This window comes from Melanotaenia boesemani, chromosome 22, assembly GCF_017639745.1.
Source record: "Melanotaenia boesemani isolate fMelBoe1 chromosome 22, fMelBoe1.pri, whole genome shotgun sequence".
NCBI classification, from domain to species: Eukaryota; Metazoa; Chordata; class Actinopteri; order Atheriniformes; family Melanotaeniidae; genus Melanotaenia; species Melanotaenia boesemani.
The window spans coordinates 2,221,823-2,249,051 of NC_055703.1; the positions used below are offsets into that span (position 1 = coordinate 2,221,823).

Here is a 27,229-nt window from a genome sequence, read left to right on the forward strand (position 1 = left end):
CATTTGAAAGGGCTCAGGCATGTTAGATTTGGGGACATTTTACAGCAAAAAATCTGAAAATCCAGAAACTGCAGTACAATGTAATTGTTGTAGTTGTTGTTGCAACAAACAGTGTGTGGTTCTTTCGGCTCAGCTGCTAAATGTGAATGAGATTAAACATGATTGTTTTGTCAGCTTCCAGGAATTTAAAAAATGAGAAGTGAACTATGGTGCCCCCATTCCTGAATTTCATCTGAGGGGAAGCATACTTTGGAAATACCCCGTATTTGTAAGGACACAGATGACGTGTGGGAGTTTAAAACCCATCATTTTAAAGCTCAAAGAGCCAATATAATCAACCCAGACTGGAAATATATATTTGTTGGATTTTAATCAGAAAGAAAAAAGCAAATGGAAACATAACAAAACCAAAATCTTTGATTTTAAATTGGAGGCATTTTATTGAAGTATTAGCTTTTGAGAGTTTGAATCTGATGGCAGCAAAAGCCTGGAAAGTAATTGGTGCAATTAAATGCTTCTCCAGTTTTTTTTTTAACAATTAGGCAACAGGTCAGTGACATGACTGGTTATAAAAGCAGCATTTCATACAGGCAGAATCTCAGATGGAAAGCTGAACAGAGGTTCGCCAGTCTGAGACAAACTGTGTATAAAAATGACCAATTTCAGAAAAATGTTCAACATAAAATAGTAAACTTTGAAAATCCCACCATCGCCAGTGTATAATATGAAAATCAAGAATTTGAAGGAATCTCTGTGTGCGTGGGACAAAACAAAGCTCAAACTGGATGCTGGTGAAGCACTGCATTACAAATGGACATGATTCTTTACTGGGAATCACTGCATGGTCTCGGGATCACTTCCAGAAATCGCTGTCTTCGACCACAGGCTGTGAGATGTAGAAAGTTTTTAGAAAGTCTTAGGCTTTCTGCATCAGTTAGCTCCTTTATAAAGGCAAAATTACACCACAATGCTTGTTGTAAACCCTGTTCAGTTCGGAGACTCGGGCGTTGTTGAACAAATGTTGACTGGTAATGATTAAATGGTTGCTAACGTCATCTTAACCTTGTCTTTGCTGAGCAGGGAAGACTATTTGGGTAAAATGTTAAAATTTTTAAGCTCCCACAGATTCTCTTATTCTCTTTTTAAAATGATTAACATGAATTGTCCATAGTGACTCCTACTTTAAATGAGACAATTAAATTGTGATCTGAGTAGAATGGGTTTGTAGAATTTATTTTTCTGATTTCATGTACTGGAGGAATACGTTTTTTCCCCTCTGTTTTCAGTGGTATGACCATCTCCCTGAAGGACTGGGATGTGAAGGAGCAGGAGAGTCACAGAGAGGTGGAAAAAATCCTGGACAGGACTGATGAAATCCTGGAGGCAAGCAATCTACTTCTCCTTTCCTCTGAAAATTTACATCTTGGATGTATTTCGATTCATGAGGTTGCATATTGATTCCTCTGTAGATCTTCTGAGTGGTTGAATGTTATGTTTTCAGGAGGAGGAAAATGTTTTGGTTCAGGAAGCTGTGCTGGATGCATTGCTGAGGAAAGAGGATGGGAGGGATGTGTGGCCTCTGTGGGACAGTGAGGACCATTGCGGTATAGTAAGTTAAACATAAATTAGGAATCTAACTTCATTTCAGCAGCGACATCGGTTGGATTATGTAGTTTTTCTCCTTCAGGAAAGGTGGCAATGACCTTTTTATAAAGTGGTTAGAGATTCAAAGACAAGGTGTGGCTCAGCAAACCCCCATGAAGAAAAATCTTAATGGAGCCAAGTTTCTCTTGCCAGGACGTGGGTCACTGGTGCACACCCCCTGGAGCCAGGGCTGGAGGTGGTGCATGGAGGAGAGCCCTTGGTGGCCAGGCCTATGCCCATGGGGCCCAGTTGGGCGGTTCCGGCTAGATATAGTTGGACTCACCTTGACGCATGGCTTGGGCTCTGGAACCACTGACCCTCTTCCATTCAGGAGTTGCTCCCGGTGAGAGGCGCCGAGCAGGTGTGGGCATGCTCATTGCCCCCTGGCTTGGTGCCTGTATGTATGTAAGGGTTTACCCATGTGGTAGGAAGGGTGGAGCAGAAGCTTGACAGGTGGATCGACAGTGATGTAGATGCTATGATGGGCTGTTGTGGTGAAGTCGCTGAGCCAAAAAGCAAAGCTCTCAATTTATTGGTCAGTCTATGTTCCTACCTACACCTATGGTCACGGGCTGTGGGTAGTCACCATAATGAGATTGCAAATACAAACGGCCGAAATGGGTTTCCTCCACAGGGTGGACAGACTGTCCTTTAGAGATACGGTGAGAAGCTCTGTCATGAGGGACGGGCTCAGAGTAGAGTTGCATGGTGAGAGCCAGATGAGGTGGCTCGGGCGTCTGGTCTTCCTGGAGGGTTGTTCAGGGCACGTCCCACCAGGAGGAGACCCCAGGAAAGACCCTGGGGACGCCTTGGGTTACCCCCAGATGAGCAGGAAGAAGTGGCTTGGTAGAGGGAAGTCTGGGGTTCCCTGCTTCGGCAACTGCCCCCACAACCTGACCCTGGATGTGCAGAGGAAAATGGATGAAGTTGGAGTATGTTTTTTATGTGGTTTATTTATTTATTTATTTATTTTTTACCAAAAATGCCATAATGTCCTTTATAAATGTGTTTTAACCCCTTCTTGGTGAGACCCCTCCATACGGGGGGCAGCATGAGATACAATACAGAAGGTCTGTCCACATTACGAAGTAGTACTCCTAACATGACAAGGAGAAACTCAGCAATAGGACTCTACCAAACATTGGCATTCAGACCAAATGGTTCAAACCCCAGGCAGTTATATGGGAATGTTAGAAAAACATGAACAGCACGGTCCACTTTTTAGAGCTAATTTCTCCACTTCTAGGAAACCACTTGGTGTCATATGAGAGCAGAGACTCTGATGATTACAAAGCTGTCTGTCTCATCACGGTGGGACGAAAACTGTGGGAGCTAGCAGCCAGAATCCAAAATCTTGTCTTTTTTTTTTTTGTTTGTTTTTTGATCTGTTTTTTAACTTGTCCTGTCCAGCATGGTAGCAACAGAATGGTGGTTTGGCTGCTGTGTTGTGCCAAACAGATTTGCTTTGCCAGCATGCAGAGTATGAGGAGTCAGGAGTGATCAGAGGCGAGTGTCATCATGCAAATGCTACCATGCCTCTACGGAGGCTAGAGGCAGACCAGATCCCCGGGCAATCAGCAGCAATCCCAGAGTACAAACCCCAGCCACCCCACCACAAAGACCACCCCAAACTTACCCAGAAGGTGATTTCAGTGTGCACCCCTAAATTTTCTGCTTGTTCTCCTAAAAATTGAAGTAACTGTGCTCCTCGTAAAAAATGTTAGTCTGGAGCCCTGGTATCCATTGGTCCTGAGTACAATACTTTAACCCAGTTAATAAAATCTGCATGAAAACCCATTTTCTCTAGTCTGTTCCAAATATAGCCAGTTTTCCCATCAAATGCTTTCTCAGTGTCTCTGCTCTTTGCGGATGATGTGGTTCTGTTGGCTTCATCGAGCCGTGATCTTCAGCTCTCACTGGAGCGATTCGCAGCAGAGTGTGAAGCGGCTGGGATGAGAATCAGCACCTCCAAATCCGAGACCATGGTCCTCAGCTGGAAAAAAGGGTGGAGTGTTTTTTCTGGGTTGGGAATGAGGTCCTTCCCCAAGTGGAGGAGTTCACGTGTCTCAGGATCTTGTTTACGAGTGGGGGAAGGATGGAGGGAGATGGACAGGCGGATCGGTGCGGTGTCTGCAGTGATGCGGACTCTGCATCGGTCTGTCGTGGTGAAGAAGGAGCTGAGCCAAAAGGCAAAGCTCTCGATTTACCGGTCGATCTACGTTCCTACCCTCACCTATGGCCACGAGCTGTGGGTAGTGACCGAAAGAACAAGATCGCAAATACAAGCAGTTTCCCTGCTTGGGCAGCTGTCCCGGGACCCAACCTCGAAAAAGCGGCAGAAAATGGATGGCTGGATGTATTTTGATTACGATTATTGGATAAGTCGGCCTCCCATTTCGAACTTGGAAGAGAGATTGGATCTTTTAGTTCAGATAATAGTCTATATTTATATAGAGTATTTGACTACACAGCTGCTCCCCTTCCTGCAGCTGGTGCCCTAGGCAGTCTGTATCTCTGTCCAGCTTCAGTCCTCGAGGGTTGCAGTCCTGCAGGTCTCAGATGTTTTTCTGCTCCAACACACCTGATTGAAATTAAATGGCTCTCAACAGCTTGTTAAGTTCTGCTGGAACATGTTGATCCATTAATCTGATTCAGGTGCGTAGCAGCAGGGAACATTCAAAAACTCCAAGACAGCAGCCCTTGAGGACAGACTTTGGACGCCGCTGGTCTCTATGAAGTATTTTATTATTCTTGTCTTGTTAAGATGGCTGCTGTGTTCCCTTTGAATAGTCTTCTCCAGCTCATTTTTAGTGGTTCATTTCAGACATGCAACACTTACTCCCATGTTGTGTGTATTATCTGTGTATTTGTCTTTTAGAAGATGTCATCCAGTGAGCTAGCTGAAGCTGGTGTTCTTGGCCTGGATGAATGTCTTTCTTCTGGAGAATCAGACAGCCTCAGTGAACCTGAATTAGCCGACTGTGTGGATGACCACCTCGACGATGAGGCTGAAGTGAGGACAGATGAAGGGTCGTTTCACATCAGGCCAGATCTGCTGATGGAGCTGAGAAAGATCCACATCTTGGATGAGCTCATCTTGGAAGAAAAGTTCAAGATCCAGCAGCTCAGGTGCTCCTCAGAAAGTCCTCCCGCTGAACCCTCTGAGAGCACACCTCTGGTTACACAGCTGCCTTTAAATATAAACAAAGACATTGAGGCTTTCCGGTTACAGCTGGAAAAGGAAAAAAGAGAGGTGGAAAAACTAGAGAAGGGTTTGGATGAAGAGCATATGCACAGGAGCAAGGACAAAGCCACAGAGTGTCTCTCACTTCCCAGAAAGAACTTATTGTTGGTCCAGAACAACTCTGGGGTCTGCCATTCTGAAACATTTCAAGCATTATTGGGTTTGAATGTCGCAGAAGAGGAACTCCCACTTTCCTGGAGCCAAGATGCTTGTAAAGATAAAAACTCTTTATGTGAAGCAAACATCTTAAACAGTACTTCAGATCTGAGGGAACCATCTGAGGTGGGAATCCAACCAAATGCAAGCCAGTCAGTTTCTTTAACCTCTGAATTGAGGCCAGATGAAGGAGCCTTTGATCCAGGTGGAATCGACAGTCTTTCTCCTGACACGAAGGAAGGCCTTCCACCTTATTCAACTAAAATTATTTCTCACAATCCCTGTAATGCACAAGATAAGGCACTTGAAAATATAGATCCAGACCTGGTTTTCAATCCAAATGTAAAAGAGTACAGTAATAACACCAATAACAATGCAGTCCCAGATGGCTGTGGTGCATCATTAGCAAAACTCTCTGAAATGACCACAAAAGATGAAGAGGCCATGTCAGTGGTACCTGCATGCTCTCTGCAGCCAGCAGAGAAGATCAAGTCACTGCCCCAAATCCATTCTGAGTCTGAGCCAATTGGGGACGATGAACTGGAGGAGGACTCGTCTAATGGGGCTCTAAGTTCTGAAGCTATGAGGGTATCCTCCTGCAGATCACAAGGGATGAAGACCCAACTTGATGATGATATTGCAAAGGTATGTAGCTTCCAGGTGAATTGGTTAAATATGATTAAAAGTCAGGTTGTTATAGTGTTTTTTCGAGGGTTTGTATTGTCTCCTTTTCACTATATCCTGGGTATGATAAAGTTTAGACAATGGAAGTAAAATTGGATCTGGATCCATACTAATTTATCAGCTTGGGAAAAATGATGTTGAAACAACTTCATTTAACTATTACTGCTGCCAAACATTGTCTGAAGCTCTGGGTTGGAGTGACACTCACTGTATTCAATACAGAAATGGTGTAGAGAGATGAGGTGCTGTGGTTTAGATCAGATAAATAACATCAGACTAGTAGGTTTTACTATATTGACGAAGCAGAAACCAATTCTAGAGGAAACTTCAGTGTTCTGGCCACATCATGTAGTTGGTAAGTGAAACCCTCTCACATCATTTCACCCTCATCTACTGCAACTTCACTGGCTGCTGGTGAAGCAAAGAATTACATTAAAACTTTCAAAGCCATCTATAACCTTCCTCACGTTGCCACCTGAGTCCATTCCCTAAGATCCTCCTCCTTCCACTGTGCCCTCTGCCTGCCTCAGCACTATGGGGAGCAGAGCCTTCAGTTGCTCTTACTTTCCAGACTCTAAACTTACCTTTTGAAGACTTGAGGTTTAAAGTATTCCAGCATAGACAATGTTAAAACTTGATGTGTGCTCCAGTGTGAGTTATCATTACGTTAAAGAGAGAGGACAAAGAATTGTAATGTTAAGAAACCAGATGTGGGTTTGTAAATTGTTTTTTGGATTGCATCATGAATCGTATTGAACTGAATCACATTGTATGAAGTCAAATCGTTGTCAGATTATTAACGGGTTGCATTGCATCGTAAACGGGGTGAAATATATCGCGTTGAATCAGCAGGGGGCTTCACTGCATCGTTGATGTATCATATTGCTGGCAGCATATTGAGATATGTATTGAATCTGCTTTGGTGAGGATTTACATCCCAACTATGAACCCAACCATGCAATCAGAAGAAAAACATCCACACTTTGCTTCCACATCGAAAGCAAAGTGTGGATGTTTTTTTTTTTTTGTTTTGTTTTGTTAGCCTGCTGACACCCATCAGTGGCCTCCACAATCCCACAAGCCAAAAAGGCCTGATAGGTGGACCCTGGCATCCGTCCACCGAGTTTGGGGTTTACACACCACAACATGTACCAACAAACTTTCGGCTGCCTCAACAATGGAGGCGTGAAACAGTCCACTCCGACTCAATGTCCCCAACCTCAACCTGAATATGTCCCGGAGGTGGGAGTTGAAGAGCTCTCTGACAGGGGACTCCGCCTGACCGACCCCACCATCTGAGCCAACTCCCCACCAGGTGGCGATCGGTTGACAGCTCTGCACCTCTTTTCACCCGAGTGTCCAAGACATGCGACTACAAGTCTGGCATGACTACAAAGTAGGGCTGGGTGATATGGCCTCAAATCAACATCACTATGTATTGAGCAGTACATCTCTAACGATTAAGGGACGATAACCCCCCCACCCCTCCAGTTATGATAGTATGATTCCCCTCAACCTATAAATTGCAATTTTTTTTGCCACTTTAAAGGACTGTAACTACACTGTTTGAAAAATACCAATTAAGTACTTTTAGTTAAGATTTATTTAACTAAGTGCAACTGAACAAGTTTAATAGTGTAAAACTGAAACCTTCTACCAACACAAAGTATTAAAAATACAATCTCTTATAAACATTCTAAATGTGGATATTATAAATAGCTTGCATTACTTGAAAATGGTCACATTTGAGTTGTCAAGTGATCCGTTTCTCTGTAAAGGGAGAAACAAGTGGCCTCCCTTGTAAAGAAAGTAACTTATATATAAAATAAATTTCACATTTTCCATTTGGAAAAGTAAACAATGACTTGTGCAAAGGTAATGCCATCGTGTGCAAAGATCTATCTCTGAAGGCCATGAAGGTAGTCTCTTGTAAACGGTTATAAGGAAATAATGCCATTATCGTGTGCACAGGCCCACCTCTGTGTTTAGTCACTTCTAAACAAATAATGCCATAAACAAAAATGTCAATAGAAGACTGACAATTCAGATTAGGAGGGGCTTGAACAGGGCTCTTCAAAAAGGGGGCAACAGACTTGGTATCCTGACCCGTTTACTCAGACGAGTGTTGTAAATGTGAATCTGAATAGTCCAGGTTCTTGCTAAGAAACACTGGCATGTTTACCAGATCAGGTTTGAGGCAGGATCATGTCACAATGTTTCCTTCAGAACTGAAAACCCGCTCGGATGCAGAGCTAGTGTCTGGGATGCAAAGGTACTTTGCTCACACGAGGAGAAAAAAATCAGGCATGTGTGGTGACTCCGACAGTCATCACAGAACAACACACACATAACGATGCTGTCCCGCAACTGATCTAGAATCTGGTCCTCTGAGTCGGAAATCTCGTGTGACCTAACGCGGTCTAACAAAAACGTAGAAGAACCATATCAAGAACCGGAAAACACAACACCCAGCATGGAAGAGGACATACAGGACGAGGGAATGATGGTGGTCTTGCAACTATTAACAGAAAAAGCCAGAACTGGAAAAAATGAGACTGGAGACGGCGTGAACACGGACTTTATATCCTTCTTTGCTCTCCCTGGTCAGCTCGGGCTCTGATTGGCTACATTCTGTTCCACGTCACCATCCACGTAGTCACAATTCTGGAATCGTCGGCTTTCCTCACACTTCCAGATTTTTAGTTGTAAATATTGAACATGTTTTAATACTTTGGATTGTCTGCCACGACCCGATTTATATGGACAAATTCGCTCTTAACACACCTCAGACCAAATCATTTTATTGGAAAATCTTATTAGACTGAAGATAATTGGGCGTTTGCCGTCCTCAACCCTGAGGCAGAGACAAAAACTGCCTGATAATCTTTGTGTGTACCAGGCCTTAGAGTGGGAAAGTGTACCTGATGCTCTCTCCACCAATCTAGTGGATTCCCCTCACTATCGTGCACAGGAGACACCGAGTAGCTGCTCAGCTTCTATTGCATGGTCAGGTTACACAGTGGGAGCAGTTACAGGGGTAGCCTCACTTTGCCTAAAGCTTCCCAGTGATCTCTTTGGCTTCTTTACTTCTGATGATTTAGAAAGCTGAGGCTCAGGGCTCGCTGCAGTACTTCCTGTGTGGACTGCAGCTGCTGACTTCATCTGTTTTCACTTTCTCCTGAGTGGCGGTGACACGGTCTGTAGAAATGTATGCTGCTTTGAATCTGGAGTCAACAAAACTGTCCAAAAGTTCTACAGTGGGGGGATCTAAGAACTTGTCATCAAGGTTCGCACGGATGTCAGATTTGATGGTTTTGGTCATCGCCCCGTCATCGGCTATGAACTCCACCAAAAACATTGATGAAGCTGCTACTCATCCTCGACCACACCTACGTTCACCACCATAGCAGCCGCTTCAGCATTTAAATTCTACTCCATTTCTTCTCTGTCTCTTTACCTTCTTGTTACAGACCAGACGGGGTGCAGTAACATGAGGGCTTTTAATCTCAATTACGATCTGGGTTTTCAACGATCATAAAAACGAAATGATCTGATTATTTGCTCCTTCTCAGTTTCCTCTTGTGCTGTTTTCAGTTGCAAATCGAGCGCAACTGGCATTGCAGCGCTCTGCTGCAGACTCCTCCCACAACCGCTTTGGTCGAGTTGCAAACACCTCAAGTTATGGGCTGGACACACGGGAGGTGACGTTGCTCCTTCTCCATCATTTTCTATTGAACTTGCACGATGAGGCGAAAATCGCTGCCTCCTCCAGCCAAGCGACAGGCAACATTCATGCATGTGAAAAGTTGCGCTCATTCACATAGTTGTGCACACGTGGGCTTGCGACGCGACACTAAATAATCCATCAGCTCCCAGAGACGCAGAGAGACATACGTTGTAAACACACAACTTTTTATCGCCAAAGACCAGAGCTCAGTTAAAACAGAACAACCCAGGATTTAAGAAACTCATCAACACTTCAGACAAACGGCATCACTGCCATCTCGTCTCCGTGTTAGTGGAGCGTCTCTCCCTGACAAAATTAGGTTGGTTATCGTTGTAAGTTTCGGTATCGGTAAATTTAAGGTTTATCGCCCAGACCTTCGTAGGTTGTCCTGGTTCCAAGTGTACACGTGGACCCTCTGTGGACACTTAGGACTGAACATGGTGTTAGTCACAATCCATGATGAGCACAGAAGTCCAACAACTGAACACCAATTGGGTTCCGATGGGAGGGCTGTTCCTCCTAATCACACCCCTCCAGACAGTCTGTCCAAGAACTCAGAAAAGAGTGAGAACTCTGAACTACTATTTGGTTTGTAGACAGTTAGACCCCACCCCCCATCCAAAGGAGGAGGAAGGCTACTCTGTAGTCCACAGGGTAAACCCTAATGTACATGCACCAAGCCAGGGGGGAATGAGTATGCCTACACCTGCACGGCACCTCTCACCGGGAGCCAAAACCGCTCAACCTCGTACAAAGCTTCCCTTCCAAAGGTGACATTCCATATCCGTAGGGTTCCTGCCTTCAGTCATCGCCCATCTCAAATTGCACCCGACCCTTATGACCCCTCCCATTGGGTGGTGGGCCCATAGGAGGTACAAATATATAAAATCTATGTTCATGCTGGTTTAAAATCTTTTATGTTCTAGTCTTTGTAATAAATACATTTTATTTTTTTAAACTACATAAAATGTATATGCAGTATTATAAGGATGTAGCTGAGTGGTAGAGCGCATGCTTTGCAAGTATGTGCTCCTGGGTTTAATCCCCAGCATCTGCAGACCCAAGAGGGGCATGAGCCAGTGTTCTCCGAGGGCCGGAGAAGAGGGTTGCGTCAGGAAGGGCATCTAGCGTAAAATGTGCCAAATGTACGAACGAACGCATCCTACGACTTCCATACCGGGTCAGAAAGAAGCAGATGATTTGCTGTGGCTACCCCTGTGGGGGAAAAGCCAAAAGGAAAGAAGGTGCAGTTTTATAAGGACTGTAGAACACAACAGATTTAAAACTAGTATGAACCAGGTTATTGATCAAACTGACCAGTTTTGATAAGTATCCTACTCACTGCTGTAAATTCAGTTATATTGATTTTCCTTTTTTTTTTCTTGCAGATGGCCAATTTCAAGACTCCCATAGTACTAGATACGGGATCTGGTTTGATGAAAGCAGGATTTGCTGATCAGAAATACCCAAATATTATTTTCCCAACAATAATTGGAATGCCAAAATATGAGGTAAGCACAGTTATGGTTTTATTACAAGGTGTAGGTTATATTTTCAGCGTGTCTGCCTAACTGCCCGCCTGCAAACATAACGCAAAAAGTAATGGACAGACTATATCTTTAGGGAAATCTCTGAAATGGAATAAGGAATAACTGATTACATTCTGGTGGTGATCCGGATCACCACCTGGATGTTTTTACACTAGAGCCGCCAACGTTCCCATACCTCGTAACTTGCTCGAGGGTTTTTTTTTTTTTTTCTTCACACCATGCCAACACAACATAAAAATTAGAGGCTGATTTTTTTTATTTAATATTTCTCCCAGCCTAATCAAATGTTTAAACACCAACCCCTCTCCTAGTGGTCCTTGTGCCTGAGTAATTTATTCATCCAGTCATCACATAAGCTCATGAGACACGTCAACATGCAGCCCATTGGTTCTTTGGTTAAGCCTGGTGGCAGTAAATAATCAGATCCTGTAAAGCCTGGATGGCTGTTTGCCAGTATGTGTTGCTACCTGTTCCGAGGAGAGCAAACGGAGGGGAAGCGCAGCAAGACCTTCATCAGCAATGATGATGATAGAGGGTCTGTTCTGAGTAAAGAGAACCATTAAACCCAGTAGGTTTTATCTATGCGAGCCAGTTAGCAGTGAACAGGCTAGCGGTTTATGAAGCTTTAAAGCGGGGTGGCCAACGTCGGTCCTCGAGAGCCACAATCCTGCAGGTTTTCCCAATTTCCCTGCTCCAACACACCTGACTCAAATTAAATGGATCCAACAGCCTATAAGGGTCTGCACAATGACTCATTAGTTTAAGGCAGGTGTGTTGGAGCAGGGAAATTTGAAAAACCTGCAGGATTGTGGCTCTCAAGGACCGACACTGGCCACCATTGCTGTGATGGCATCAGATATTTATTATAGTGTGGTCTTCTGGGGCAGCAGCATCTCGACTGCTGACAGGAAGAGACTGAACAAACTGGTTAAGAAGGCCAGCTCTGTCCTGGGACGCCCCCCCATCCGGTGGAGGTGGTGATGGAGAGGAAAATGATGGCTAAGTTTTCATCTCTGATGGAGGAAATGTCCCACTCCATGCAGGACTTTTTAACAACATTGAGCAGCTCCTTCAGGGACAGGCTGCTTCACCCGCTGTGTGAAGGAGAGAAACCGCAGGTCCTTCCTTCCTGCTGCTGTCAGACTCTACAATCTGCTGCCAGAAGCCACAATGGGAACTACAGAGTGTACAGAATTATTAGGCAAGTTGTATTTTTGAGGATTAATTTTATTATAGAAGAACAACTATGTTCGCAATGAACACAAAAGACTCATAAATATCAAAGCTGAATATTTTTGGAAGTTGGAGTGGGGCTTTTTTAGTTTTAGTATCTTAGGAGGATATTTCTGTGTGTGCAGGTGACTATTACTGTGCATAATTATTAGGCAACTTAACAAAAACCAAATATATACCCATTTCACTTATTTATTTTCACCAGGGAAACCAATATAACAACTCAAAATTTACAAATATACATTTCTGGCATTCAAAAACAAAACAAAAACAAATCAGTGACCAATATAACCACCTTTCTTTGCGAGGACACTCAAAAGCCTGCCATCCATAGATTCTGTCAGTGTCTTGATCTGTTCACGATCAACATTGCGTGCAGCAGCAACCACAGCCTCTCAGACCCTGTTCAGAGAGGTGTACTGTTTTCCCTCCCTGTAGATCTCACATTTGATGAGGGACCACAGGTTCTCTATGGGGTTAAGATCAGGTGAACAAGGAGGCCATGTCATTATTTTTTCTTCTTTTAGACCTTTTCTGGCCAGCCACGCAGTGGAGTACTTGGATGCGTGTGATGGAGCATTGTCCTGCATGAAAATCATGTTTTTCTTGAACGATGCTGACTTCTTCCTGTACCACTGCTTGAAGAAGGTGTCTTCCAGAAACTGGCAGTAGGACTGGGAGTTGAGCTTGACTCCATCCTCAACCCGAAAAGGTCCCACAAGCTCATCTTTGATGATACCAGCCCATACCAGTATCCCACCTCCATCTTGCTGGCGTCTGAGTCGGAGTGGAGCTCTCTGCCCTGTACTGATCCAGCCACGGGCCCATCCATCTGGCCCATCAAGACTCACTCTCATTTCATCAGTCCATAAAACCTTAGAAAAATCAGTCTTATGATATTTCTTGGCCCAGTCTTGACGTTTTATCTTGTGTGTCTTGTTCAGTGGTGGTCGTTTTTCAGCCTTCCTTACCTTGGCCATGTCCCTGAGTATTGCACACCTTGTGCTTCTTGGCACTCCAGTGATGTTGCAGCTCTGAAATATGGCAAAACTGGTGGCCAATGGCATCTTGGCAGCTTCACGCTTGATTTTCCTCAGTTCATGGGCAGTTATTTTGCGCCTTGTTTTTTCAACACGCTTCTTGCGACCCTGTTGACTATTTTGAATGAAACGCTTGATTGTTCGATGATCACGCCTCAAAGCTTGGCAATTTTAAGAGTGCTGCATCCCTCTGCAAGACATCTCACTATTTTTGACTGTCTGTCAAATCTCTCTTCTGACCCATTTTGCCAAAGGAATGGAAGTTGCCTAACAATTATGCACACCTGAAATACGGTGTTGATGTCATTAGACCACACCCCTTCTCATTACAAAGATGCACATCAACTGATATGCTTAACTGGTAGTAGGCTTTCAAGCCTGTACCGGTTGGAGTAGAACAACATGCATAAAGAAGATGATGTGATCAAAATACTCATTTGCCTAATAATTCTGCACACACTGTAATAACGTACATAGACGTGCAATATCATTACTTGTAAATAATATAAATCCATTCTGTAAGTTTTTTTTTTATAGACCTTTAAAGTTTTTCTTCTGTACAGTTTTTTTTTTTTTTTTTTAAATTTTATTTCTAATGCTGTTTTTTTACACTGGTTTTGCACTTTGCTGCTGTAACACTGAAATTTCCCCGTTGTGGGGCAAATAAAGAAAAACTTAAATGGAATAATGAAACAAGTTATTATGTTTTGGGGGTGGTCCGGATACCCGTCTGGATCCAGGAATTTTTTTAAGGACTATTGTGAGCAAGGAATAATTTTGCCATTACAGCTTCTGACTTATCAGATAATACCCAGACTCAATGGGGGAAAATAAAATAAACAGAAAATTACAAGATGACTTCATTGTAGATGTTATGATCCAACATTGTTTGACTCGGATCGTGTTAATACTCTGGATCTGGTCATTAGAAGGAAGGTTCAAAATGTGGGGGTCATTGGGGTTTGGGGCCTTTTGGGGTTTTTCTCTGGTGGGAACCCTATGGCTCGGTGGAGGTCTGTGCTCTAAGTGCTTCTAGTTTAATGAATGTTTACAACAGGGAATGTTTAAAACCTGTGTGAGGGTGGCTCTCCAAGTGACCCCTGTTGTAGACTGTAAAGAAAAGCTCCTCAGCCTTAAGCATCGTGCCACATGAGATTTGTTTGGAAGAGACTGCAGTGCATTTCTTTCTTCTGTCGGTGCTCTGCAGGCTAAACACACAATGCTCAACAGCAAATAAGTTACACACTTCATCCAAGACAACTGTGGAAATCTTAATTCTTATCTGGCTTTGGTCCTGTTGTGGAAAATCATATCCAGTTGGAATAACTCTTATCTTTGGGAAGGTTTCTGGATATAGGTTAAGAAATTGAATTGATTCTACCTTTTGTTTCTAAGTAGGAAATAATGAATGGTGACCTGCAGAAGGAGACCTACATCGGCCATGATGCTCAGCACATGAGAGGTGTTCTGGCTTTAAAGCATCCCATGAAGAATGGGGTCATTCAGAACTGGGATGAAATGGAAAAGGTAAATCTGAACGTGACTTGTTGGGCTACTTATTGGCCCTGTAACAACCAATAATGTAATAACAGCCAGTAACACATTTTTCACCAGTTTAAATGTAACAAAGCCAATAATGTAATAAATTATTATGCTATTGTTTTTTTTCCAAGCCGAGCATGAAAAAATCTTTTGAGAATGTAACTGCAACCGATAATGTAAAATTAGTGCTGGGCGAAGATTAAAATCTTTTAGCACAGTTAATTGCATGATTGCAGAAATAATGCTGTAAACAATGTGGACAAATGAATGCCAACCAGTCATTTCTGGTCTTATGTCAAACCTTTCTTGGGATAGGTTAGTCAGACTTCTGCTGTTCATCCTGAATTATAAGTTTCTCGGGGCGTCCTGGATTTATTTTCTGGGATATATCCCAGAAGGACTGAATAAGAAAGAACATCTTCAAAATAATTTCTTTTGCCAGTAATAAGGCCATACTCGGAAATGATTAAAGTTTTTGTAGAAATCAAGCCAGTTGTGGAAGAGATCTACACAATGGAGGAAAAACTTTTCATCTGCAGCTCAAAGCCGATGACTTTCAATAAAACTGGAAGAAATGGATATTTTTCAAAGACGTTCAAATTATGTTTACAAGAAAATGTTTTCCCCGTTTTACTTTTTCATTTGTGGTTTTGTTTGTTTTACATGTTAATATTCAAAACTAAAACAGTATTTTAACAAAATAAAACATCTGGACAACATGGGGAACGATGTCTGATTTGTTCCTTCATTCATTTTCCACCCATCAGGTGTGTTTTCCTGCTGGAACAGGCAAAAAAGCAGGATTACAATCCGTGATCTTCCATGTGATGATATATGTTCATTAATGTGCATTCTCCCATTCAAATTTAAATTTAGTGATGTGAAGGAGGAAATGTTGTTTTAAAGGAAAATGAAGATGATGACCTCAAAGATGTGCAAATATTCAGTTAATCTACAATTAAACATTTTCTCTTAAAATTATCTGTAGGTAAAGTGACGCCTGATCAGTAACAAGGTGGTGACATGTTTAGTCTGTTGAAGAGACTTACAACCTTTTCTATTTTAAGGTTTTAAGTTATTCTATTAAACGGTGACTGTGTTTTCATCAGTTGTATGCTTGTTTCCTCGCGTGAAGACGTTTGACAGACTCCATGTGAGCACTGCAGCAGTCCATGTGTAAATGTGTTAATTTACAGGTTATCTCAAGCGTTTAGTTTTTCTGCAACACAAATCGCTATGGTAACGTTATTTACAAGTTATTACGTTACTGGCTTTGTTACGTTTAAAATGGCCTGATTGTCATTCTGTGTTGTTCAAGTCTCTTTTATAACTAGTTTGTTTCACAAAATAATTAACATTGAGTTGTTAACCCCTGCTTTAATTCTGTCTCCAGAATGAGTGGATTACTTTCAGCGTACCTAGATTAGAGATTTTATTTCAGGTGTTTCCATGCTCGGTGATAATGCAAGCTTGAAAAGCCAGATTTAAAAACTTGTTATGAGATTACATAATGGCTCCTGAAGGATGTTGGAAGAGTAAAGTATTTAATCCTGAACCCAACATTTTTCCCTTCTTTGAAATTCCAACCAGAGCAACTTGAATAACAAAGTTGTAGCACAGGTAAAATAGTGGTTGTTTTAAGTTCATTTATAATGGATTGTTTTCCTTTCAGATCTGGCATCACACGTTTCAACAGCTGACTGTGGACCCTGAGGACCACCCCGTCTTGCTGACTGAAGCGGCCATTAACCCTCTGGAGAACCGGCAGCGCATGGTGGAGATGATGTTTGAGTGTTTCAACGTTCCTTGGACCTACGTGGCCATGCAGGCCGTGCTGGCGCTCTACGCAGCAGGCAGAACCACTGGTAATGTGTTCCTTGGTGTCGTCTTATGAACTTTACTTGCATACTGTTTTTTTTGGATAGATAACCTGTAACTTTATATGAGGACTTTTAGATTTTTGGTAGCATGTTGAAATTCCATTTAATGTTGAAAAATCAAGCAAAGAGAATATTCTTTTTGCAATAAAGAAGAAAAAGCTGGAGCTCTCTGGATTTACAGCTTGCATTACGCAAACATAGGGGACTCACATTTAGACATTTTGTGTCTTTGTCAGAGTCACGAGGCTCTGAAGTTGTGACCCTGAAGACAAAGTCCCCCATGTTCGCACAGTAAACCTGGAAGCCTGTCAGTGAGCTCCAGCTCAGTCTCTCGTTATTGCAAGTTTGTGTTTCAGCTGTGAAGCAGCTGATGCAGCCATTGTACTTTTTGGGAGAAGCCAAGAGTACCTTGATTTCATTGACTTTTCTTCTTCTTTTGGAAGGTGTGGTGTTTGACTCTGGAGATGGTGTAAGCCACAGTATGCCTGTATTTGAGGGTTACTGTCTACCTCACGCAGTGCAACGCTTCCCGCTAGCTGGTGTAGATGTTACAATGCACCTTAAAAAGGTCCGTATTACCTTTCTCATTTTGCTTCTAACATCTGCAAAGTTAGTCAGCCTAAAGCCAGGTTGGAACTTTATCAACAACACTTCTGTAAAAAGTAGTTCCAGGGTGATGTTCAGCATGGTGTAAAAAGTAGTTCCAGGGTGATGTTCAGCATGGTGTAAAAAGTAGTTCCAGGGTGATGTTCAGCATGGTGTAAAAAGTAGTTCCAGGGTGGTGTTCAGCATGGTGTAAAAAGTAGTTTCAGGGTGATGTTCAACACGGTGTAAAAAGTAGTTCCAGGGTGATGTTTAGCATGGTGTAAAAAGTAGTTCCAGGGTGATGTTCAGCATGGTGTAAAAAGTAGTTCCAGGGTGATGTTCAGCAGGGTGTAAAAAGTAGTTTCAGGGTGATGTTCAGCACGGTGTAAAAAGTAGCTCCAGGGTGATGTTCAGCACGGTGTAAAAAGTAGTTCCAGGGTGATGTTCAGCATGGCGTAAAAAGTAGTTCCAGGGTGATGTTCAGCATGGTGTAAAAAGTAGTTCCAGGGTGATGTTCGGCATGGTGTAAAAAGTAGTTCCAGCATGGTGTTCAGCATGGTGTAAAAAGTAGTTCCAGGGCGATGTTCAGCATGGCGTAAAAAGTAGTTCCAGGGTGATGCTCGGTACGGTGTAAAAAGTAGTTCCAGGGTGATGCTCGGTACGGTGTAAAAAGTAGTTCCAGGGTGATGCTCGGTACGGTGTAAAAAGTAGTTCCAGGGTGATGCTCGGTACGGTGTAAAAAGTAGTTCCAGGGTGATGCTCCACACGGTGTAAAAAGTAGTTCCAGGGTGATGTTCAGCATGGTGTAAAAAGTAGTTCCAGGGTGATGTTCAGCAGGGTGTAAAAAGTAGTTTCAGGGTGATGTTCAGCACGGTGTAAAAAGTAGCTCCAGGGTGATGTTCGGCACGTTGTAAAAAGTAGTTCCAGGGTGATGTTCAGCACGGTGTAAAAAGTAGTTCCAGGGTGATGTTCAGCATGGCGTAAAAAGTAGTTCCAGGGTGATGTTCAGCATGGTGTAAAAAGTAGTTCCAGGGTGATGTTCGGCATGGTGTAAAAAGTAGTTCCAGGGTGATGTTCGGCATGGTGTAAAAAGTAGTTCCAGGGTGATGTTCAGCATGGTGTAAAAAGTAGTTCCAGGGTGATGTTCGGCATGGTGTAAAAAGTAGTTCCAGCATGGTGTTCAGCATGGTGTAAAAAGTAGTTCCAGGGCGATGTTCAGCATGGCGTAAAAAGTAGTTCCAGGGTGATGCTCGGTACGGTGTAAAAAGTAGTTCCAGGGTGATGCTCGGTACGGTGTAAAAAGTAGTTCCAGGGTGATGCTCGGTACGGTGTAAAAAGTAGTTCCAGGGTGATGCTCGGTACGGTGTAAAAAGTAGTTCCAGGGTGATGCTCCACACGGTGTAAAAAGTAGTTCCAGGGTGATGTTCGGCATGGTGTAAAAAGTAGTTCCAGCATGGTGTTCAGCACGGTGTAAAAAGTAGTTCCAGGGTGATGTTCAGCATGGTGTAAAAAGTAGTTCCAGGGTGGTGTTCAGCATGGTGTAGCATCTCTTCTTCTAACATGTCTGGAAACGTCTGGGAAGTGAGGAGACCAGTTGCTGGAGTTTTAGGAGAGGAATGTTGTCCCATTCTGGTTTGATGCAGGGTTCTAGCTGCTCTACAGTCCTGGACTTTGTTGCTGGATTTCTGCTTCCATGAAGCTCCAGATGTTGTGTACTGGTGAAAGGTCTGGACTGCAGGCAGGCCAGTTCAGCAGCCGGACTCTTCTCCTGTGAAGCCATGCTGCTGTGATGGATGCAGGATGTGGTTCAGCATCGTCTTGCTGAAATCTGCAAGGCCTTCCCTGAAAGAGACGTTGTCTGGATGGGAGCAGATGTTGCTCTAAAACCTCCATGTACTTTTCAGCATTGATGGAGCTTCAAAGATGTGGAAGCTGCCCACGCCATAGGTACTAATGCAGCCCCATCCCATCAGAGATGCAGCTTTTCACCTGTCCACTGATAACAAGCTGGATGCTCCCTCTCCTCTTTAGTCTGCAGGAAACGCCGTCCATGCTTTCCACAAACTACTTCACATCTTCATCCAGGTTTCCACTTTGCCTCAGACCATTTTAAATGAGCTTAAATGAGCTTCCTGGGTCCATGCAGTGGTTTCCAGTAGAGAATCATGTCTGTTTTTAAGGCAGTGCTGCCTGAGACCCCAAGATCACCAGCATCCAGTTCTCACCTTCAGCCTTATCCCACGCACACAGAGATTCTTCCTAATTCTGAATCTTTTTTTTCATATTATTGACTGTAGATTGTAGGATCTTCAAAGTCTTCATGACTTTATGTTGAGCAACATTTTTCTGACATTCTGAAGTAATTTCTTAGATCCACTTTCTCAAATTGGTAAACATCGGTCTATCTTTCCATCTGAGAGACTCTGCCTCTCTGAAATGCTCCTTTTACACTTGACTTGACTTGACTTGACCTGCTGCCAATTAACGTAATTAGTTGTCAATGCTCCTTCAACTTTTAGCTTTTTTAACTTAACCTTTTTAGAGATGTCTTACTTCCAACAAATTAAAAACTATTCAATATTTTCCATGAAATTGTAAAATGTGTCAACATCTGATGTTTCTGTTCTATTGGGAATAAAATATAGGTTAATGAAATTTATAAACCTGTTCTGTTCCTGTTTCATTTTTGAATCTGTCTCAATAATACAAACTAAAAATATCAGATTTTCTGTGTTTAAAGCTCCTGCAGGAACAGGGAGTGTGCATGCGCACCACAGCAGAGGAGGAGATTGTGAGGGAGATGAAGGAGAAGTGCTGCTGCGTTGCTCTGAACTATGAAGCTGAACTCAGTCAGGAGGGGTCATCCTGCAGAGAGATGTATTACAGCCTGCCGGATGGACAGATAGTCACGCTCGGCACAGAGAGGTTCAGGTAACAGTCTGAGATGGACAGTTGGTCCTCTGGATTTTGGTCCACCACTTCTCGATCTGGTTTCAGGACAAACCACGCTACCGAGACGGCCATTTTAAACATTAACGATCTCAAGTGTAACTTTGACTCACAAACTTTCAGTCCTGGTTCTCTTGGATGTTAGTGCCACCTTTGATACAGTGGATCACCAGATTTTATTAGACTCGGAAGTCCGGTGGGCCTCTCAGCTACTCTTCTTAAATGGTTTTACTTCTATCGCGCAGATCGACAGTTTTATGCAAGTATGGATACATGCTCCTCGGGAATTCATTAAATAAAATGTGGGTTCCCCCAAGGATCAATTTTAATTCTTTTTAATCAGTACATGTTGCCTCTTGGGGATGTCATCAGGAGACACAGCATTGGTTTTTAACAGCTATGCTGATGATACTCAGCTTTACATCAGTGTCTCCAGTTAATGACCTTTTAAGCTGTATTTTAGATATAAAGTCATGGTTGGCAGAGAATTCCCTACGACTTCATTCAAACTTCAGTTTTTTTGTTTTTTTTTTTTTGTTTTTTTTTTTGGTTATCTGTCCTGAAGACAAGACGGGGGCGAAGGGTGTGCTTTGGGCAGGTGTGTGTGAGAGTGTAGGTGTGGATTTTTAATTGTGGTTTTTTCTTTTTATTTGTAAACATTGTTTTTGTGTGCATTTTATTATGTAAAGCATTTTGTGCTACTCATCCATGAAAAGTGCTGTATTAAAATTTTTGATTTATTGTTTCATGAACGAGTTTCAACTCCCATCTCCAGCAGAGCTTCAACCATGTCCTGGGTGAGGCGGGTCCTATTGGGCCTTTTTGGCCTGTGGGACTCCAGAGGCAGCTGATGGGTATCGGCGGGCTAAGCGGAGCGCAGCTTCGGTGGTCTCTAAGGCAAAAACTCGGGCATGGGAGGAGTTTGGAAAGACCATGGAGAATAACTTTCGGACGGCTTTGAGGAGGTTCTGGTCCACCATCCGGCGGCTCAGGAGGGAAAGCAGTGCTCCGTCAACACTGTGTACAGTGGGGATGGGGGGCTGCTGACCTCAACTCGGGACATTGTAATGCGGTGGAGGGAATACTTCGAAGACCTTCTCAATTCCACCAACACATCTTCCGATGAGGAAGCAGAGTCTGGGGTAGCTGGTGCTGGCTCTCCCATCTCTGGGGCTGAGGTCGCTGAGGTGGTTTAAAAGCTCCTCGGTGGCAAGGCCCCGGGGGCGGATGAGTTCCAACTACAGGAGGATCACACTCCTACCTTCCCGGTAAGGTCTATTCAGGGGTGCTGGAGAGGAGGGTCCGTCGAATAGTCGAACCTCGGATTGAGGAGGAGCAGTGTGGTTTTCGTCCCGGTCGTGGAACAGTGGACCAGCTCTCAGGGTCTTTGAGGGGGCATGGGAGTTTGCCCAACCAATCTACATGTGCTTTTCTGGACTTGGAGAAGGCATTCTACCGGGGACTCCTGTGGGGGGTACTCCGGGAGTATGGAGTGCCGGACCCCCTTGTATGAGCTGTCCGGACCCTGTACGACCGGTGTCAGAGCTTGGTCCACATTACCGGCAGTAAATCAGAATCGTTTCTAGTGCGGGTTGGACTCCGCCAAGGCTGCCCTTTGTCAAAGATTCTGTTCATAACCTTTATGGACAGAATTTCTAGGCGCAGCCGAGGTGTTGAGGGGATCCGGTTCGGTGGCCTCTGGATTGGGTCTCTGCTCTTTGCGGATGATGTGGTTCTGGTGGCTTCATCGGGTCGTGATCTTCATGTGAAGCGGCTGGGATGAGAATCAGCACCTCCAAGTCCGAGACCATGGCCCTCAGCCGGACAAGGGTGGAGTGCTCTCTCCGGGTCTGCAATAGGGTCCTGCCCGAAATGGAGGAGTTTGCGTATCTCGTGGTCTTGTTCAGGAGTGAGGGAAGGATGGAGGGGGAGATCGACAGGCAGATCAGTGCAGTGTCTGCAGTGATGCAGACTCTCCATCGGTCTGTCGTGGTGAAGGAGCTGAGCCAAAAGGAACTGAATGTAGAGACACTAGGAAACTCACTTATGTAATAAAAAAACGGCACCACTGTAGAAAGCTCAGAAAAGTCGAAAAAGCGTAATAGGGCCCCTTTGAACTTCTGCTTTACAACTTTTGCCTGGTCGTGGTCGTGATGACTGACCTCAATTTTCTGTTTACAAACAGTAAATGTCTGCACGTTGAGATAATGCCCGATCTTTCTCTTTATATAACTTGGATTAATATATCACTTCTGTGCTTTCAGGGCTCCCGAGATCCTGTTTCAACCCCAGCTCATTGGACGCGACCATTACGGGATGCACAACAGCGTCTTCAAGTCAATCCTCAGCTCGGACGTTGACCTGCGGCGCTGCTTTCTTGAAAACATTGTACTGTCAGGTAAGAAATTATTTTCTTAACTCTGATTTCGTAGGATGTGACGTTAAGTCTGTTATGTAAATATAGACACGTGGTATACACTTAAAGTACAGAATCTCCGCTAAAAGCTCCTTTAAACCAATGATATGACCACCAAACACAATTAATACAAACAATTAAGAGCAGGTAAACAATGCACACAAAAAGATGTAAAAACAAAATATGTTCAGCCTACAGCATGTACACAAACTATCTCTACTGAAAGCACAAAACTAAGTTTAATCAGGATTAACTAAACCAGGAGCAAACAAAGCCAAAATTTTGCTTCATGTCTGGAAAAACATAAATTCTGTCTTGCTTTTGCTGTTTGGCCTCCAAAATGTCTGTCCACCGAAAACGTGGTTATGGAACACGGAAACACTTCATTTCCCAGTGTCCTTTGAGAGCAGTTTACACACCAGAATCACTGTTTTCTGCCTGGTTACACAGATGTGATTGAACGAAGACGGGTGTCAGTCCTCCTTACTGATGATTGCTGATATTGATGTAAACATGGTCACATCAGCTTAATTATATTACATCCTACGATTAAAATTAGGGTCAGGGATTTATCGTAGCTGAAGTTAAATCATAATTCAGACTATACTAGAATTGCGTGTTTATGCATGTGTGAGTGTGATGCACAAATCCACCTGTTTGGAGTCGTTTTTGTCCACTTTTTAGCTATTTCTGGATAAAATGACATCCCTAAAGAAATACTCCACCACAGAAGTGCTGGAGATGATTTTAAAGACAGTAAAAACTACCTAGCTATCTATCCACATGTGGATTACTGGTTTTCTGGAGGGTTTTTTTTATCTACTGCAGCAGATTTTCAAAGAGGTTATTATAAAATACAAAAACAAAGATTGAAAAGATTTTTTGTGTGTTCCATCCTCATTTACTTTAAAACGGTGGCATCTGCTGTGAAACGACCTCCTCTGATGAAATCTCACCAGCGCGATCTTCATTTTGATGCCCAGAGTTAGTCATTTAAGAGAAATAATACATTTTTTTCTCAGGGTTTGTCATGTTCAGACACCCCAAAAAGACTCTTGGGGCTGTAAGAGACTGACTCGGTCCTCTTTCGTTGTGTTTTCTGCTCTCTGACTATAGGTGGGAATACTCTGCTGCCTGGCTTGCCTGAGCGGCTCCAAGCTGAAATTAAAAGCCTGGTCCCTGCAGATATGGGGGTGAACGTACGTGTCACCAGCCCCAAAGACAGAGACTTCTTAGTGTGGAGTGGAGGAGCAGTTCTGGCCAACTTGCCCACCTTCAGCTCTGCATGGATCAGTCACGAGGAATATGAGGAGTATGGACCACAGATCGTCTTCAGGAAGTGCTTCTGAAGCTTATTTCACCAAGTGCTATATATATACATATATAATACAGCTAAAAAGTATATATCTCTTTATATGTATCTAAATATAGTCCCAAGGATCACTGTGAGCCTTAAATATGTGTGTTTTATGTGTTTTCTGTGGAGTCAGTTTTCCTCAGACCATCGGTATGGATCTTGTGAGGTTTTCCAGCCTGCAGGTTTTTGTTTGTTTTAAGTCTTGAGACATGAAGCTGTTTGTCAAGACGGCCAAGAGGTGTTTGTCATGAATTTCTGTTGTCTCTCAAGAATCTTCTCATTTTGTAAATGAGTCTGTCCCCAGAATTGAAGCTTAAATGAGTGATTTTTGTTTCAGAAACTAGAATTGAAGCTGGCCTTTGAGCGAAGGTTTTACAACTTTTTCTGAAGCATTTGAAGGACATGAATGAAATGAAGTGCACTGACTTCAGTCACTTTGTGTATTTATAAATTTGAATGAATTATTTTATGTGTTAGACGAGGAGTGATTGCAGACGTGGTACAATTTTTTTCTTTAATGAAAAACATTTTAGGTTTTTTCCCCACATTTAAAACTGTTTTCCATTTTAATTCATCTAAAGTCGTGTTAAAATCTTTGTGTCAAAAGCTTGAACGCAGCTTTCTCATCTCAGAAAAAATCTCCAGTGGACTTTTGCAGCAGTATGGAGAGCAGAAAAGAGCGTGATGTGAAGTTGGTGCAGATTCCCTGCCTGAGCTGAGTAGCTTACTTAAGGTTTAGCTAGTTCATGATGGAGTGCAGGATTTTTGGTCTCATGCTGTTGAATAATGGAAATTATGGAGAAACTGTAGATGCACATGTAGCCTTTTTGACTGCTGTTTTTATTTTATTTTATTATTTTTGGCCATGTTTCAACCCTGAATTTGTCACTTTGTTTTGTTATTTTGAAATATTTGAAGTGAGAAACTTTCTATATTTTACACTAATGTGCACTGCAGTGTTTTGTAAGACAAGGTATCCTGTGAGATCAAATCCCTGCACTCCCCTGAATCCTGAACAGCTGTCAAACCTGTGTTTTTATCCCCAACCCCCTTTATTTCCTCCTGTGCATGGTGTGATATGATTTGCAGTATAATTGCATCCTTTTGCATGTGTTCTGTTTGTCTTTTTTATTATTATTGTGCTCTGTTTTTCTTTTTTTTGTGTGCTGTTTTTCTGAAAGGCCTCCCTAAAAAAAAAACACATGCTTGTTATGTAACCTAAAGCTCTGCTCTTTTGTGAGAATCACCATGAAATATGATGTGACTGCTGCGAGTCCTCTGTCATCCTTTTTTAATATACTGTAAAAGACTGAAGCAATTTTAGCAACTGTTTGCCCAGTTTGATACTGATCTAGAATTTATTTTAATAAACAAAGCAAACCTACTTTTTTCAATTGTTCCCCTCATGTTTAACAGATTGTATTGAATGTGATGGGGGATCAACAGCTGCCTGTCAGACCGAAGTCAGAGGGTTAGAGTGGGCAACCGTATGTCTGCAGCCATCAGCATCAGCACCGGCTCCCCCCAGGCCCGCGTGCTGAGCCCTCTGTTCTATACCCTCTACACATCTGACTGTCTGCACACCACAGTAACGCCATCGTTAAGTTTGCTGACGACACCACAGTTGTGGGGCTCATCTCTGGGGGGGGGGGTGTGAGTCTGCATACAGGGCTGAGGTGGAGCAGCTGGTTGGGTGGTGCAGAGAACAACCTGCTCATTAATATATCAAAGACCAAGGAGCTGATCATAGACTTTAGGAGGAAAAAAACAAACTTTCCACCACTGTTCAGCAGGGACTGTGTGGAGAGGGTGGAGGACTTCTGCTTTTTGGGAGTCCTTATCGAGGAGGACCTGACCTGGACTGGAACACCTCTGAGCTACTGAAGAAGGCCCAGCAGAGACTGTTCTTCCTGAGGATGCTCAGGAAGAATAACATCACCCAGAGGCTGCTGGTGTCCTTCTACAGGTGCACCACGGAGAGCATCTTGGTGTGCTGCATGTGTGTGTGCTACATCAGCTAGACAGTGGCTCAGAGGACGTCACTGCAAAGGGTCTTTGATTTATTACTTGATCTATGTCTGCACATTTAATATAAAATGCTTATTTCATATCGTTTAGTTCAAACATTTCAGAATAATTGGTCAGTTTTATCTGTAATTTCTGACACGATTTACAAAGACTGAAAGTTTACTGCATTTAGGCTACAAGAAACTCAACCATGTGACGCTAATGCCACCTCCTGGTAAAATAAGCAGGGAGAAAAATGGTATTCAGTCATGATACTAGTCACTCTGCTGGAGAAGCTCTTTGTATAGATGTCCAGGGAAGGTAGTTTTAGGCAGATGATTCAGGATACTGTCAGAATTAATGAGTCATTTTTTTATACTAGTAAATGTTTACGGGTATGCTTCTGCACATCAAAATAAGGTGCTGTTGGAAAAATTAACATGTTTTATCTGAAAATAAACATATACAGATTATATTAGGGGTAGACTTTAGCCTTGTTCCTAATGAGTGGCAGCATAGATATCCTCCTAACACAATATCAACCACTGAAACACAACTGGGTTTTAAGTTCTTTAAAGGACGATTAAACTGTTTATTAAATCTATGGAGATGAAATACTTTGCTTCTACATGAAAAGATGGGAATTCTTTAAATTTAAAATTATAATTTTTCATTTTCATTTTGTAAAATGAAAAGTAAACCATGGGAATTTGAAGATAGTTCAAAATATAAATAACTTCTGTAATAAACGGGTCATGACAAATGCAGAAAAAATGACCTTTTATCTTTACATGCCTAGTTGAATAAGTTGTGTAAGAAAAAAGCCCATGGAGCGTGTAAAGAGTTGGTGCAAAGCAGATAAAAGAAAAGAGGGCAAAAAACGTGCTTCATACTTCTACAATTTAGAGAAACGGAGTCGAGAAAAGAAATTTATAACGTTAATTATAATTACAATGAAACAAGGACTTGTTTACTCTTATTCTCAAACCTGGAAAGGATAAGAGACATATTGCTAATCTATGACCAATTACATGAAGACAGGTTATAAAATTCTTACTCATGTCCTTGCGAACAGGTTAAAGGATGGTTTAGGACAGATTATTGAAACAGTCTGGGTTCCCTACGGATCGCTCCATCCATAATAACGTCAGGCTGGTTTTAGATCTACTAGATTACACTTAACTGGGGATGATGGTGTGATTCTTAGACTTTTAC

The 27,229-nt window shown here is 42.8% G+C and overlaps 1 protein-coding gene across 4 annotated transcripts in view; it reads left to right on the top strand.

Annotated features, from left to right (window-relative positions):
* LOC121633366 overlaps window positions 1–25,391 on the top strand; it is a 49,118-nt gene extending 23,727 nt beyond the window's left edge. Inside the window, exons 14-23 of one of the 4 annotated variants that reach the window (XM_041975288.1) lie at window positions 1,287–1,383; window positions 1,502–1,609; window positions 4,523–5,689; window positions 10,844–10,966; window positions 14,677–14,805; window positions 16,493–16,685; window positions 17,144–17,268; window positions 20,026–20,216; window positions 22,499–22,632; window positions 23,767–25,391. In XM_041975288.1, the coding sequence (XP_041831222.1) occupies window positions 1,287–1,383; window positions 1,502–1,609; window positions 4,523–5,689; window positions 10,844–10,966; window positions 14,677–14,805; window positions 16,493–16,685; window positions 17,144–17,268; window positions 20,026–20,216; window positions 22,499–22,632; window positions 23,767–23,999 (2,500 nt within the window). In that variant the 3' untranslated portion in view covers window positions 24,000–25,391. Of the gene's footprint in view, window positions 1–1,286; window positions 1,384–1,501; window positions 1,610–4,522; window positions 5,690–10,843; window positions 10,967–14,673; window positions 14,806–16,492; window positions 16,686–17,143; window positions 17,269–20,025; window positions 20,217–22,498; window positions 22,633–23,766 lie in introns of those variants that run through there. The other 3 variants (XM_041975289.1, XM_041975291.1, XM_041975290.1) reach the window with 3 other exon arrangements.
* Window positions 25,392–27,229: the final 1,838 nt, after the last annotated feature.